This window comes from Gekko japonicus, unplaced genomic scaffold (assembly GCF_001447785.1).
Source record: "Gekko japonicus isolate JY-2015 unplaced genomic scaffold, Gekko_japonicus_V1.1 scaffold874, whole genome shotgun sequence".
NCBI classification, from domain to species: Eukaryota; Metazoa; Chordata; class Lepidosauria; order Squamata; family Gekkonidae; genus Gekko; species Gekko japonicus.
Window position 1 is genome coordinate 131,821 of NW_015177035.1, and position 15,826 is coordinate 147,646.

At 44.4% G+C, this 15,826-nt stretch overlaps 1 protein-coding gene across 1 annotated transcript in view; it reads left to right on the forward strand.

Annotated features, from left to right (window-relative positions):
* The window catches only part of LOC107124483 (cytochrome b5 reductase 4), a 68,446-nt gene that overhangs the window by 40,419 nt on the left and 12,201 nt on the right, over positions 1-15,826 (forward strand). The window contains exons 7-13 of the mRNA XM_015427962.1: positions 1,163-1,217; positions 3,615-3,672; positions 3,787-3,880; positions 4,809-4,841; positions 6,801-6,923; positions 9,472-9,612; positions 10,320-10,359. Of these exons, the coding sequence (XP_015283448.1) occupies positions 1,163-1,217; positions 3,615-3,672; positions 3,787-3,880; positions 4,809-4,841; positions 6,801-6,923; positions 9,472-9,612; positions 10,320-10,359 (544 nt within the window). The remainder of the gene's footprint in view (positions 1-1,162; positions 1,218-3,614; positions 3,673-3,786; positions 3,881-4,808; positions 4,842-6,800; positions 6,924-9,471; positions 9,613-10,319; positions 10,360-15,826) is intronic.

Genomic DNA, 15,826 nt, shown 5'->3' on the forward strand with positions numbered 1-15,826 from the left:
TTGCACAAGCATTTGTATAAAGGGATGCTGGTTTTTCTGGATGATACCTTGATCTATCACATGTGAAGTTGGTGCAAGATGTGTTGAATGCCCTCTATGAGAACTACCTATTTGCAAAACTGTCTAAGTGTGAATTCCATAGGGAGTAGCTGGATTCCTTGGGTACTGCATTTCAGGGAAGGGCCTGGGCATGGATCCCTAAAAGGTACAGTATGTGGTGGGATGGGAAGCCCCTCAGACAAGAAGGCAATTACAATCGTTCTTGGGGTTCGCTAAATTTTTACCGGCCATTCATTCCCAACTTTGTCTTACGGACTTGTTGAAAACGAAAAAGAAAGGATCGGACTGTAAAAAGCCAGGCAGTAATTTGCAGTGGTCCTCTGAGTGTCAGCAGGCTTTTGACCAGCTGAAGGCTTTGTTCACCTCAGAGCCTATTTTACAACACCCCAATGAAAATAAACCATTTGTGGTCGAGGTGGATGCATCGGATGTGGCTATGGGGGGCATTTTGCAGATGGGGAAGGATGGGAACCTGACCCTCTGGCTTATGCGTCAAGGAAATTCTCAGCCACAGAGTGAAATTGGGTGGTTCTATGCGTAGTTAAGCTTGTCTGTCCCCTGAAACCTATTATCTGTGGGTCTGCATATGTGTAAGCAGATAGTACAAGCCAATGGCTTGAATCCCAGCTAATGTTCCCATAGGCACAAGGACTCTTTGCTTTCAGAGAGTGATTGTTCTACCTTGACCGTTCCACTGAAATTCACTGGAAATATTAAGATGGGTAGATGTCTGTAGCAGTATAAAAGAGCAAGAGTCCACACTTTTCTAGTGGAAAAATTGTTATTTCATGAGAAGTTGTCTTTGGCTCCTGGAGATGCTAGTTGGAATCCAACCTAATATGCGGCAGAATATGGACCAGTGAAGTTGCATGGTAGAAGCTGATATGTGACAATGGGTTCACTAGATACAGGCTGTGTCAAAATCACGGGCAGTTCAAATTTATGGAGATGGGTAATGTTCCCTTAAGTTGTTGGATTTCCCTTAAGTTGTTGAATTCCCAGTATCAGAATAACAGCATGAATCCGCTCATATGAGCTTTTAAAACATGACTGTTTTCTTTCAGTGTTTTCAACATTAACTCCCACAATTTCATTTTTGTAGGCATGTTTTCTAAACCTGAAGACTTGGATAACAATTCCAAAGAGCTAGTGCCCAGGTACTATTACATTTCTGCTTATTTTTTCTCCTGTCTATGTAGATCTCTTCATGTTTATAGGAACTCTGTAATATATGCATGTTATTTGGTTATTGATTTAAGATTTTGAATAACATACTTTCTGCAGGCAGTGTGAAGGAATGGAATCAGTCCCCCCCCCACTTTAGTGCTGCTTTATGGTCCCCAAATCCCTTACCAGTAGAATTTTATCTTTGTTTTGGGAGTTTCATGTTTATTCCATTCCTGTGTTAAAGATAAGCTCCTGTACTAGCCCTGAATAATGTCTGACAACACTTTGATGGTAAGGTGAGGATCTGTGGGTCAGTAGAAGAGCATCTGCTTGCATGCCGAAGGCACCTCCAGCTGAAAAGGATCAGGTAGAAGGTGATGTGAAAGACCTCAGCCTGAAATCCTGGAGAACTGATGCCAGTCAGAGTAGACCTGATAGACCAATTAATAAGCCAGCTTCATGTGTTCATGTGAGAACTATCACGAACTTGAGAGTGATATGACCCATTACTGAAGCTTGTTAGCTAATAGTTAAGTTGCAATTCAAGAACTTGTCAAGATCTTAACTGTCTTATTATGTAACAGGAATGGAATAGATACCTAAGATCTGGTGTTTTGCTCTGGGCATTAAGAAGATGCTCTGAAGGTAGGGGGATTGAAGACTGTCTGCTTGTCATGGACAGATCACTGTTTGCTCAGGTTTAAACTTACAGGGATACCAGAACTTTGCAGAGCGAGGGAGATGATCTGCCCGCATAGCCCGGTCAATCCGATTGGCTTTCAGATGGCATTAGGGGATTTTGCTGCTGATATGGACAGCAGCACTCCTGTTGATGCCCTGGTTGACCTTTGGAATGATGGAATGACCAAGGCAATTGACATGATTGCTCCTAAGTGCCTTGTCTCAGATTTAAGAGTTTGGGCAGCCACTTGGTTTAATGAGGAGTTGAGGGCAATGAAAAGGGAAATAGCTAGAGCAACAGTGGAAAAAGACTCACGCCTACTCTGTGGCAGTGATGGAGGCAAAGAAATAATACTTCTCCATTACCATTGCATGTGCACGAGTAAGCCCGCAGGGCTCTTCTGGGTGCTCAAGGGCCTATTGGGTTCTGGCCTTCAGGAGGAGGTACACTACTCTGCAACCTGCTGCAGTCATTTTACTCAACACTTTGTGGATAAAATCTATTGCATCTGTTCCAACTTGGACTCTACATCAGCACTTGATAGGATTGGATGGGCTCAGGGTGCCGATTTGTTTAGTTGAGTCTGAGGATGTTGATAGGATTTTTGAGTCTGAGGATGTTGATAGGATTTTTGGAATTTAGGGGTCTACTGCCTGCTTGTACAACCCTTGCCCCTTGCTGCTTAAATCTGCTGGGAAAAACACATAAGCAATCCTGTGATGTAAATATACCTAAAGATTTATATCACTTTCAAGACTTATAAAATTACAAAAAGTTTTATCAATTGCACAGTATTGTGAACAACAGGTTCAATATAGTTCTACATAATGAGTATCCGGTATAAACTCATTTCAACCATACAGTCTTCCTCAGATGTAATTTTATACTGAAGGGCGAGGTCAGCATCTTAATCCAGTTTAATGCAGTAAATTTCTTCATAGTATCCTGGAAAAACCAAGGTAAATGCAAATTCATAAGTAGCTGCATGGAAATTAATTGTTTCAAACCATAATACCTTAATGATTAGTTTCAAAACTTAGAAAACTTACTTCTGGATCATATCAAGTGTTTACAAGTGGAGCAAGCCCATAGGTTTCAAAAAAGCCTCCTGGATTTTGTTGGTGCTGCTCTCCTGAACACTGTTCAATTTCTTTTAGTAGTAGCCAACCAGTCTTTATTTCACCCAGGCTAGAAGCCCTTATTTTGTGGCTGGTATAAGGCTCTCTAAATATGCTGGGGCAGGGCTGGTGGACTGGGTCCAGAAAACAGTAAATGCCTCCCTAAAATAGGGGATAAGACAGCTGTGGCCCTTCCTGGTCAGAAAAGATCTTGCCACTGTTGTGCATGCCCTGGTTAACATCTAGATTAGATTACTGCAGTACACTTATATGGCTGACCTTAAAGACTGTTGGAACACTGCAGTCAGGGCCGTAGCCAGTGGTGGGGCTTTAGGGGCTGACATTGCACTGTGCTCCAGAGTCACTTGCCTCTACTGACTGGATTTGGGGTTCATTTCTATATTGCCTACCCTTATACAAATGACCACCACTTTCTATCAATTGCTACTCATACCTTCTAGTATAATTGAATGATCCAGTTTAGGCAAGCTTCTTCCTAATAGGCACAGAAAGGATTCCATATGGAAGCTGGTTTTTAAATGTGTAATTATTTTCAAAAGATTTATAGTTTTCTCAATACATTTCAGTTATGATTGGTTCCAGACAGACGGTACAGTCACTGTCGTCATATACACAAAACAAAAGGTAAATATATTTGGTAGAAAAGAATTGGAAAATGATAGGTTTTGTTTTTTTCTGTAAATTCCACAGTTTTAACAACTACTTTGAAATGGTTCCTATTTCCCCCCCCTCTGTAAGGATATTAGCCCTGAGTTGGTGATAGCTGATCTTCAGGAAGGTCGACTGCGAGGAGAGATCATTGTGAACGACTACTCATATCTTCTGCATTTTGGTAAGAGCTTTACTGGCAAATTCTCTGAGTGCAGAGGAATAAAAACTGTAGAAATACTATCCAGCTTCATTAAAATTGTACCAGTTTTCCCACTGCTTTCAATGATATGCTGTTGGTGCCAAAGCTCTGGTGTATCACGTTAACACAAAAGGGAGGGCCACAGCTGAGAGAGAGAGCTCCTGTTTTGCTTGTCCTGGATAAGGTCCCAGGTGCAATCCCTGGCATTTCCAAGTAAAAGGACCAGGCAGTAGGTGATGTAAAACATCTCTGTTTGTGAGACCTTGGAGAGTTGGTACCATTTTGAGTAGACAGTACTGACTTTGGTGGACCAAGGGTTTGATTCAGTGTAAGACAACTACATGTGTTCATTTGTTCAACATTCAAATAATGTTCCAAAGCCATTATATAGAATGTACACGTGGAGAGCCACATGTGCAGTAGGGAGTTTTTCCATGAACTGGTTTGCGTTTCTGGAGAAAGATGCCAACCGATCATTTTAAAAGCAGCTTCTCTCTCCAGGAACAGGACCCTTTGGAGCACCATTAAAGAACAGCATACTATCAGATTATCCTAAACTGGATATATTTTACTGACTGAAGGAAAGGGGGATGCCATTATATATTGCCTCAGACAGTAATTTCAGGAAACCATGAAATGGCCTGGCTTTGGATTCATACTGCATCTTTAAATTCTGGCTTAAATCTAGATGTCAAAATCTTTGAACTTTGTCACATAGCAAATTGTATGGGTTTTTCATTCTACGGAACCTGATAATTTAGTTATGCTATAGCTGCAGTGCAAAATCCCATGCAAAACATAGCTCTTCATTCTCATGGTCACATAACATTAAATGAGGATACTTTATTATTATTATTTTAGACAGATATGTGATATTTATTAAACTTGGATATATGTATATCTATTTTAGAGCTGAGTTATGCAGTTCAAGGGGACATTGTAGGTAAGTAAAATGCTTGTCTTCTCATAGCCAAAGACATACTTATACATACTAACTAAACTGAGTTAAAATGTTTTTGTTTCAATAAAATGAATACGCCATCACTGTTTCAAAAACTGTTTAAGATATAAAGAATCTTAACCTTTTGGGGTTATTTCTGACCTGCTACATCCTAATCACTACTTGTGAAATCCCCCCCCCCCAATAATTTTGCTTCATTAGATTGTTTGTCTTTGAGAATGCTTCAACTTATTTTAGAAAATCTGTCATCTCTCTCTCCAAGCAATTGATATATCCAAATCTTAACATTTATATGCTGATTTAGCAATTGTTATAATTACACAAAGTATTAACATCTGGTACCCGGTCCACTACATACTTATGCATGATTATATGAGATTTCATATGTACAAACAGAAGGACAAATTCAGTTGTTGTGGAATGAAAGATTTGTTATTGAAATACTCTGTAAACCTTAGAATTTAAATGCTTATTTAGAACCAGTTAGTTACTGGAGCTTTTGGATCTTATTTGCTACTTTATTAATTCTGACATATTAATTGAAGTTCTGTAAAGTTGTATACTGAAGCCTTCTTGTTTTATAATTAATTCCCCCTATTTTTATTATACTGAGTTAACAAAGATGTGCTTCAGCTCATGCAATGAGTTGTGCTCAGTGGAAGTTTTATACTTTAATATCTTTTGAACAGTAAACTCCCACACCATAAAAACAAATTACTTTTGAAAGTCCCTTCATTTCAATAGTAATTTATCATCCCCCATGAATATCTGTTGTTCAGGAGAAACAAATTGAAAGCTCTCTTGAGCCCATAAAACTAGTTTCACAGTTCTTTGGCTTCTGTTTCCTTGCAATCTGTCATCCTTGGAAAATATATATTTTCATTTTGGTTCTATACCATTTAAAATGGTTTCTTCAACATTCATCCAACTCTACTACTCTTAAATTAAGACAAAACTGAATGGATCTGGAGAAAATAAAGGTAGAATTAAACAGATCTTTCATATTTTAACTTTCTGAAGAAAGTACAAAACTGCAGTAGAAGGTCCACTGGTGGCTTCGCTGCACAATTTCAGTTCACTTGCATGAAATTTTCTGTGTCCCCCCCCCACTGTATTAAACTCAGTTGAGGTTGTCCATCTGTGCTTGTCTACTGCAGATGCTGTAATAATTGGGGGTGGGCATGAGTTTATTTATTGGATTTATATCCCACCCTCCCCACAAGCAGGCTCAGGGTGGCTCACAATTAGCAGCACCATGTGTCAAGATAAAACAGTTATACAATTAACTTAGATACAGTTGATACCAAAAAGTGCTCGTAGTGATATTCATTCTTCATTCAGTTAGAGATGGCATGCAAACAGAAGTAATACTAGGGCCCTGTTTTAACGATATTTCAGCCTCCCGCAATGCTGTATCTCGGTTTCCTGAAGAGCCAACCTACCACCACGCAGTTGGTGACATCAGTGGTGGGCAGTGTTGGTGTTGGTGATGGGCGATGGGCCTAGTTCAGTGATGGCGAACCTTTTAGAGACCGAGTGCCCAAACTGCAACCCAAACCCCACTTATTTATCACAAAGTGCCAACACGGCAATTTAACCTGAATACTGAGGTTTTACTTTAGGAAAAACAACTCATACATTAACTTAAGATGATCCAAACAAAGTAAGGAAAGCAATCCCAAATGCTTTCATTTACTTAAAATTATTTGGCAGAGAATTCGACACTTTAATGATGGTCTGGGCCTGGCTGGGGCAATGGCACGCGTGCCCACAGAGAGGGCTCTGAGTGCCACCTCTGGCACCCGTGCCATAGGTTCGCCACCACTGGCCTAGTTGAAGGACTGGCAGAAAGAGCTCCATCTTGCAGGCCCTGCGGAACTGTACTAGTTGCAAATATTGTGTTTATGTTAAGTGTAGAACAACAGTACATGTATTTTATAGTACAGGTCGCAGAAAAAGTGGGAAAGGTGGAGTTGATCCTGAAAAAGAAAGAGACTCTCCCTTGGAAAAAACTTGGGCAACCACTGCAGAGTCATAACTCTTTTGTCAAACAGGCTGACAGAGGTAATTTGCTTTGATCTCCTACCTAAGGCTGTTTTAAGAAGGTAGCCATGTTGGTCTGCTGTAGAACAGCTAGATTCAATTCCAATAGCACCTTGGAGACCAACAATATATTCGGGTTATGAGGTTTTCAGAGCGAGCTTTGACTCTCAGGAGCTTATACCTCAGGTGCTAATGGGCTCAAATCTAGTTGTACTCCATAAGGCTAGTTCTCTCCCTCCCCCCCAATTCTGATTTAGGAAACAAAATCAAATTGCTGTTCACTGTTTGCAACTGTGATCTAATGGAAGCAGTTATGTGTTAACTATGTGTGATTTGATGCTTCTGGGTTTCCATGGTACTGGTGAGATGTGTTTACCTGTATATTTCCTATATATTTTCCTTTCCTCCCAAGTGTCTGCAAAATTTTATGCTAAGGACTTCTCAGTTCTTTTAGAGTTTGGAAATAAAAAACTGTGAATTGAGCAGAAGCCTTCACTTTCAATAATAAAATAATCAAAGAATGGATTCTGTGAACCAGATATGAGGTGGCGCATAAGTTGATGTTTCCTTATTATTATCTGCGCTACCCCCAGCAGAGATCAGAATAGTAAAGCATAGCAAATTGTTTACTGTATCTTTAAGCATATAATGAATTCTGGGTACTGTAGTTCGGGTAACCTTAGCGTCAGTTGGTCAGAAGTAGCCTTCCTGATTGGTTCTGTATAGCCCCTTTTTCCTGTAATAAACTAGCCTGAGAAAGTTGGATTATTGCCCCTTTCCTCCCATTGTTCTGTAAATCCATTGGCTATGGAGACAGGAGAGACTCATCTCCTTTTTACCACATGAATCACTCAATAGACTCTGGACTTTAAGACGCTTCTATCATCTAACTGAAAATGGGATGTGAGTCACCCAGAATATCTCCTTATATATAAATGTGTTTTGGAGTGGCCCTTTGCAGCTCTCCCATTGGCTGTAAAATGCACTCCCTCAGCCATAGGCCCATCAGCCGCCACTCAAGGGTACTCGCATGCCATTGGCCAGGTGCTGGGTTTGCTCCTTTTCCCCGCCCACTCCAGGGACGAGGGTGGGAGGCAAACAGCTGAGTTGCAAACTGGGGCCTATTTCACCACAGTAGGCAATCAAGCTTGGTTCAAACAAAGGAAGGAAACCCTTCACAGACTTTTGTGAGAAACTCATTGGGGCCAGTCCTGCCTAGGGTTGCCAGCTCCAGGTAGCGAGATTCCTGGAGATTTTCTGGTAGAGTCTATGGAAGCCAGGGTTTGGGGAGGGGAGAGGCCTCAGCTGAACAGAATGCCATAAACCACCTTCCAAAGCAGTTATTTTCTCTGGGGGAGAGAGATCTGGAATTCAGTTGTAATACCTGGTGATCTTTAATCTGTTGATCACTCAGAGTTACAACTGTTCCCCAGGAGGGAGGGAGGAGGGTAATGGAAAGCTGAAATCAGAGGGGCAGATAATGGCAGGTTAATGCTTAGCTGGGAAGGAGATAGGGTTGCCAACTCTAGGTTGGGTATTCCTGGAGATTTGAGGGATGGAACCTGGAGAGGGTGAGGTTTGAGGAGGGGTGGCACCTCAGACAGGTACAATGCCATAGACTCCACCCTCCCAACCAGCCATTTTCTTCTGGGGAACCATTCTTGCCAATCTCCAGGTGAGGGGTAGAGATCACTCAGAATTACAACTGATCTCCAGGAAGGAGGGCAGAAGTCAGCTGCAGACAGAGGGGCAAATAATGGTAGGTTGATGGTTAGCTGGGAAGGGGAAGGGGTTGCTAACTCCAGTTTGGGAAATTCCTTGGGATTTCAGGAATGGAGCCTGGGGAAGGTGGGATTTGAGCAGGTCACCACAGCAAATTGGCACGGAATGCCCAAGGCCTTGGCACTCTCCCAGAGCCTCTTTCTAGTGCTCATTGTATTTATTTCCACAACGGGCCTTATTCTTAGTTCATTATATGTTTAAATATACAGCAAACATTTTTCTATGCTTTACTGTTCTGATCTCTGCTGGGGGCAGCACATTATCCCTGAAAAACTGATGCTAGGGATTGTGGAGGTATATGGGCAAAATTCCATAGGGTTGCTGCAGTGAGGAGACAGAAATGAGCAAAACTGTCTCCATCTCTGTCTTTCACCAGCATTGGTGGGGGGTGAGGGTGGTCATTTTTGCTCAGTTCTGCCTCTTCATTGTAGCCCACTCTCCCTGGGCCACATGTCATTTTATCCGAGACCCCCCAGCATCAGCTTGTTAAGAATCATAGGAGGCTGCTGGGGAAGAGGAAGATGGGGAATGATCAGCAGGTGATCATGGCTTGTAGAACCTAACCCCTTGTTCTTACATTAATGTTCATCGTTACAGTAGTACTGTTGTTGCTCTATTAATAAAATGGTTTAAGATCACTAATGGTACAGAAGTATGCTAGTAAAATATACGTGACAAGTGATGAAATGAGAATAAATATTTTACACAAACGTCAGATATAACTGTTAGGAATGTAAATATTTGAGCAGGATAAGTTGAATGAAATACTGTTTCTGCTTTTTTTAAGGCTTGTTCTTCAGAAAATGCAAATTGATATCAAAATCCAGTGTCAGCCATGACACTAGACTGTTGTGTGTAATGTTACCACCAGGAACTCATCTTCATGTTCCAGTTGGGTGCCACCTTTACCTCAAAAAAACAGTTACTGGTAATATATTGGAAATCTGTACCTTTTCTAACCCAATTCATTTTGTAATGTGAAAACACACAATAATGGATTAATTTCTTCTTAAATAAAAATCAGATTTATGTAGTTGCAGTTTGTATAGAAAAGAACCTCCAAAGGGTTGGCTTCTACATTATACAATACTCCATTAGAAAAGATCAAAATTATTGTAAAGCTATCTGTGAGAGAAAATGGCAAATAGACTTGGACTATTGAGCATCAAAGGGAAGCTGGCACTCCATTTTCACCAAGAGATGTGTGTCTTTGCTTTTTGTTAATCTAAGAATTCTGTTTTAAAACCTTATTTAGACGGGATTTAATTATTACCCAGATTTGTAATAGAGTAGATTGTGTGATCAGGTGATGTTTTTATTGTGAAGAAAAATCCTAAAGTAGAGAAGTCATAGAGAGTTATAGGAACAGTAGTTTTATGCCACCAGAGGATTCTTGGGTTGTCCTGATGGGAATATTATAAGGAACTTGTGTGTTATCTCCAAATGGCAGCAAGGATATTAGTGGCAACATTCTCGAGGATTTCTGATTGGATTTTCTTATTTGCTAAAGGTGATCTGAGCCCCTCTGTATTACTGCTTGACAAAGCCCAAATTGGTGTCTTTGGGAAAATGGTTCTTATAAGGGCTGTGGTATATAAAGTGTCCCTTGTGCTGTACTCTAATTTTATTTCGAAGAATTCTCTGATTATCAGAAGAGTCCTTTTGAAGGTGTAAGGTGGGAAGGGAGGTCCTCAAAAGCCTTGGTGGATCTGTGGAACACAGTTCCTTGGGTCATAGCCATTGTTATGAAATTTGAATTAGGATTGTGAGAGAAGCAAATTTTGTTGTTATAAGTATTGTTTTCCTATCAAATCTCTGTGCCCAGACAAGGTATATAATGAATTTGGGGAGCTTTATTAAATGTCTAAAGAATACATTGAATACATATAAAACAGCCAAAATTAAAACAGCAGTGTGTGTTCTACAAGTACCAGAATAAATGCAGTACTGTTGAAACTTAGTTCAGCCACTTATTACTTTTAGTTAATGAGGGAGGAATAAGAGACTACAATCAGTAGCATGACACAGTAGATGTATTCCTGGAAACAAATAAAATTTGCAAGAAGACTGTGGATTTTTTTGTTTGACCTTCTCTTGAACACATATAGGTTCGTATAAATGAGATCTTAGAGATGTGTAGGTAGCCCCAAGTCAATTTTATGCCATGGTCCTAAGGTGGCTTACTCAGGAGTAAGGTCATCTGTGTTCAGTGTCATTTGCTCCTAATTAAAATGGCATGTTCAATCTTCACCCCATTTTAAAGACTTGCTGTACCAGTAGGTAATTATATACAACAGAACATGCTGAATAAACACTGTGCAAGCTTAGCATTAGGGATGGGTACACACCCGAACACTGAGCCAAAATCTGGGCCGAACTTTGCCTTTTGGGGGGTTCGGACGGACCAGCTCGGTCATGTGTCCAGAAGCCCGAGCGTCCGATCTTCCCGCACCCAGCTCAGAAGCGTTCGGGCACTTTTGCCAGAGATACCCTAACTCCACAGTTTTGCACGGAAAAGTGGGTGTGGGTGGGATTTTTCAGCCATCAAGGGACCAATATCGGGCACCCAAGGCTGACAGGCATCTCTGATTTCCAATCAGAGACATCCATCCTTCTCCCTCGGAATGAGAGGGGGTGTGTATATATTCCCAGGCAGCAGCATGTGACTGTCCTTTGTTCCGTGTCACGGTCTCTTGCAGTGTAGTGCTCCCTTTGTGCGTGGAAAAATCTTGTGATGGGCCTGGGGTGGGGGGAAAATTTACTCTGGTTGCTGTGTGGGTGGTGGATGGAGAAACCTGCTGAATCTCCTGGCGACTATACCAGTCACTAGATGAAAAACATCTTCCCCTTCCCTTGCTGTTTTTCCCCTTTCTGAGTTTCTCCACTGCAATGCTTGGTCACCTCTCTTTTCTCTCTTCCATGTGAGGGGTGGGAAACTGGGGTTGAATTCTTTTGCTTTCACAATGCGTTTTTGGTTTGACTCTGGGGTTGCCTGTTTCCTTGACAGGTCAAACAGCGGAGTCACCCCACTCCTTCTGTGGGTTGTGCAAACGGCTGTTTTCTCTGCCTGCTGGCAGTGGCACTTGACTTTTCTGCTCATCTCAAAAGGACACCCGCTCTCCACTGGCCAGTTGGTGACCAACCATCCAACCACTCTGGTGTGTGTGTGTGAATTGGTGACTGCCCTTAGCACTGGCTGTGGTTTTCTTTCCCTTTCTGCATCCTGCACCCCTTCCTGCCTGAGTTTCTGAAGTCTCTTACTTCAGAGTCCTCTCTCTTTCCCCTGGCCAGTTGGCGACCAAGTCTCAGACCACCTTTGGGTGGGGTGGCGAAGTCCCCTCGGCACTGGCTGTGGGTCTTTTCCCCTTTCTGCACTCTGCACCCCTGCCTGCCTGAGTTGTTGAAGTCTCTCACCTCAGAGTTCTCTCTCTTGTTCTCTCTCTCTCTCTCGCCCCCCCTTGCCAATTGGTGACCAAGTCTCAAACCACCTTCTGGGGGGGGGGCAGGTGGCAAAGTCCCCTGGGCATAGGTTGTGGGTCTGTTCCCCTTTCTGCGCCCTGCCTCCCTGGGTTGGTCGAAGTCTCTCACCTCAGAGTTCTCCCTCTGCCCTGGAAAGTGGGCACCCCACTCTCTAACCACTTCTTGGGGGAGGTTTGCAGAATGCCCTTGGCACTAACTGTGGGGCTTGCATTTCTTCTCCTTTGAAAGAGCACCCCCCCCTTTTCCTTGGGTCGCTGCAGTCTCAGACTTGGGAGTTCCTTGTCTCCCTTGGCAAGTGGGCACCCCACTCCTGAAGCACTTTTTGGGGGAGCTAACTGTCCTTGGCACTGCCTGCGGGGCTTGTCTTTAGTGCCCCTGCCAAAATAAAGAAACCCTTCTCCCTGGGTGGGTCGAGTCTCTGCCTTTGGGGGCCCCCCCTCTGCCAACGAGGCTCCCAACCCACTGACCATCACAGCGTTTTCCCGTGACTCGAGCAGCCAGTCTTTCACCCCCACTACCTGGGTCTGACGTGGATGATTGCCCTGGATGGCCAACCCTTTTCTCTAGTGCAGGATGTGGGCTTCTGGGGGCTACTACGATGCGTGGCCCTATGGTACACCATCCCCTCTAGGAGGATCATGAGCCGATGTATGCTGCCCGCCATGTATCAGTCCGTGGTGCATCTGGTGAAAGCTGAGCTAGCCAAGGCACAAGGGCAAACTGTCCACCTGACGGCCAACCTTTGGAGTGGCCAGCACCACGGCTACCTCTTCCTCACCGCGCACTGGTGGCAACCCGAGGAGTTCCAGGGTGGGCAGGGAGGCCCGCTGCCCCAAGCGAGGATGGGCACGCTTCCGTCTGGCTACAAGGTGGTGCTTCTCCACACTCAAGGTATGGACGTGGAGCATATCTCCACAGCTATTCAGAGTAGCCTGAAGAGCTGGTTTGGGGGGAAACAGTGGCTATCTGGTGATGGACAGCAGGGTCACTGGAAAAACCAAACTCAGAAATCTCTGTATGGCGCACAAAATTCACCTGGTGGTGAAGGATGCCCTGGGGCTGGGGAGCAATGCCACGGCTGGGGAGGGCACCGCAGAGAACATTTCCCTGCTGGAGAACTGCCAATGCTTGGCGGGGCACTTCTCAAGAAGCATCAGGGCTGCATGGCCACTGAGAGAGAGGCAGGGTGAAGTGGACGAGCTGGAGCATGTCCTCCTCCAGGATATCGGCACCCTATGGAACCCCACCTATGCCACGATTGCCTCTTTGGTGGAGTCCAGGATGTCCTGTTCTCCGTGTCCATCCAGCGGGGGGAGGGTGAGCTGAGCATCAGCTCCAATGACTGGCTGACCCTGTCCCAGATGGTGCATGTCCTGAAACCGTTTCAGGATGCCACCACTGTGCTCTGTGCCCAGACGGCCAGCCTGGGGCAAGTCACCGCCTTCATTCACGGGTTAGATCAGGCAAAGGACTCTGTGCTGTAGCCAGGCCCCCGAGGGAACCAAGGTGCAGAGGTGGGAGATGATGAGGTGGTGGAGAAGGAGGATGACGAGGAGGGGGGGCAAGGAAGGAGAGGGGGAGGAGCAGGGAAAGCAGGAAGAAAGGGAGGTGGCAAATGGCGAGGAGGGCAAGGTCAAGAACTGGGCCCCAAGAACTGAGAGGAGACAGAATGAGAATCAGGTATTCTGGACGTCTGTCATGAGGTGGGAATTGCGGAGCACTGGTGAGCACAGGCATGCAATGGCAGAGGATTCTGCTGAGATGATGGTCTGCGAGTTCCTGGCCAAGCCCCCCGAGCCTGCCAACTTGGATCCTCTCAAGTACTGGGTGCACAAGGCCACCATATGGCCAGGTCTTGCCAGTGCGTCCACCAGTCTGCTCTCCTGTTCTCCCACTTGTGTCCAGAGCAAGCGGGTGTTCTCCAACCTGGAAGATATTCTTTGCCCACATCGATCCCAACTAGACCTGGTCAGGGTGGATGAGCTGTCCTTTCTGAAGGTCATTCTATCCTTGCTGGGTCCTTTCTCAAGGTCACTATCCTTGCTGGGCAACCCTGTTCTGGACGGGGTGGATTGAGACTGCGGTCTCTGATCTTCCCTCCTCATGTCCCCCCTTCCTTCTTCTCCTCTTCCTCTAAGGGTGATGCAGCCCACAGGGTGCGTCCATCAGCACCTGGGTGGGAGGAAGGCTGCCTCTGCCTGGACGGGTTGGCCTTGCCCCGGCTGTTCCCAAGCGGGGCCAAGTCTGGAGGTCTGGGACTCCCCAGCCCACCTGTCTGCCCTCCACAGCCAGGCATTTGGACCATGCTACTGAGTCCCTCCCAGGAGGACACACAGCTCCATGTCTCCTCCCTTGTGAGGGAGGGCGCTACCAGGCCAGCCCCAAATGGGCCCTGTCCTGGGGGCTGGGACTCTGCACCCCAGCTGTCCCTCCACAACAACCAGGCATTCAGACCATGCTACTGGGTCCCTCCCAGGATGGCTCACACTTCCATGTCTCCTCCCTGTGAGGAAAGGCACTACCAAGCTAGTCCCAAGCAGCGGCCCTGTCCTGGGACTCCCTACCCTACCCGTCTGCCCACCACAGCCAGGCATTCAGACCAGGCTACTAGGTCCCTCGCAGGAGGGTCCACACTTCCATGTCTCCTCCCCCGTGTGGGAGGGCCGTACTATGCTGGCCCCAAGTGGGGGCCCTGTCCAGGGCACTGGGACTCCCTACCCCGCCCATCCCTGTAAATATTTTGACTGGTTCTTACAATTTGTGTTATCTCAAAAACCTTCAGTTTTGGAAACTATCCATTTTCTCATTAGTTGCTTTACACGCATGTTATGATCTGCTCTCCTTAACTGAAATGTTTAAGACTTTCACATAATAGTAGCTCAACAGTTAATCTGATCACAATACACTGATGTTGATTCGGTCAGGCACCCCTTAACACCGCTTAAAAGCATTTTATTGATGGCATTGCCCAACCCCCTGAAAGTAGGGCTGCAGGACAAAAAAATTTAATGTTACCCAAAGAACATAATATCAAGCTGCACCTGTATCTGGCAGTTGAACTTTAAGTGAGAAGCTGAGGGGAAGTTTTAAAAAAATCAGAAATCACACTATTGCTTGAGCCCCTTTTCACGCAGCTGGAATCTGTGGCGGCTGTTTTCTCTAACTTCATTCACATAACCCTTTCAGAAGACTTCCTTCAAGAAAAGGACTTCCCTGCCACAAAACTATATCATGTAACATGATTCATGTTCACATAAGTCTATTTGTACAGTTCGGGATGAAACAGTTTACTTGGCAGAGATTGTGGGCTCGCAGGGACATTTAAACTTTCAAAGAACCTGGAAAGTAGTTAAGTCCTTGTGTCTACAAACTTTACACTGAAGTTCCACAAACTTGGCAAAGTTTGCATGGTGGTGTCTAGGTTCTCTTCACCAAAGCATCAGTTTTGATGAAATAGACAGAAGGTTTGGCCTCAACTTTTTTTTTTTTTTGGTCCCTCCAAAGGGGAATTTTTTATTTGCATTTCTATAAAACTACAACAGAAATTGGGAAGGGAAAATTCTACAATCTAAAGGAGAAAGTAAAAAGAACCTAACTAAAAACCCAAGTGTGGAGGTTTTACAATGCTTAAAACATAGTTATTACACTTATTCAGTTACTTT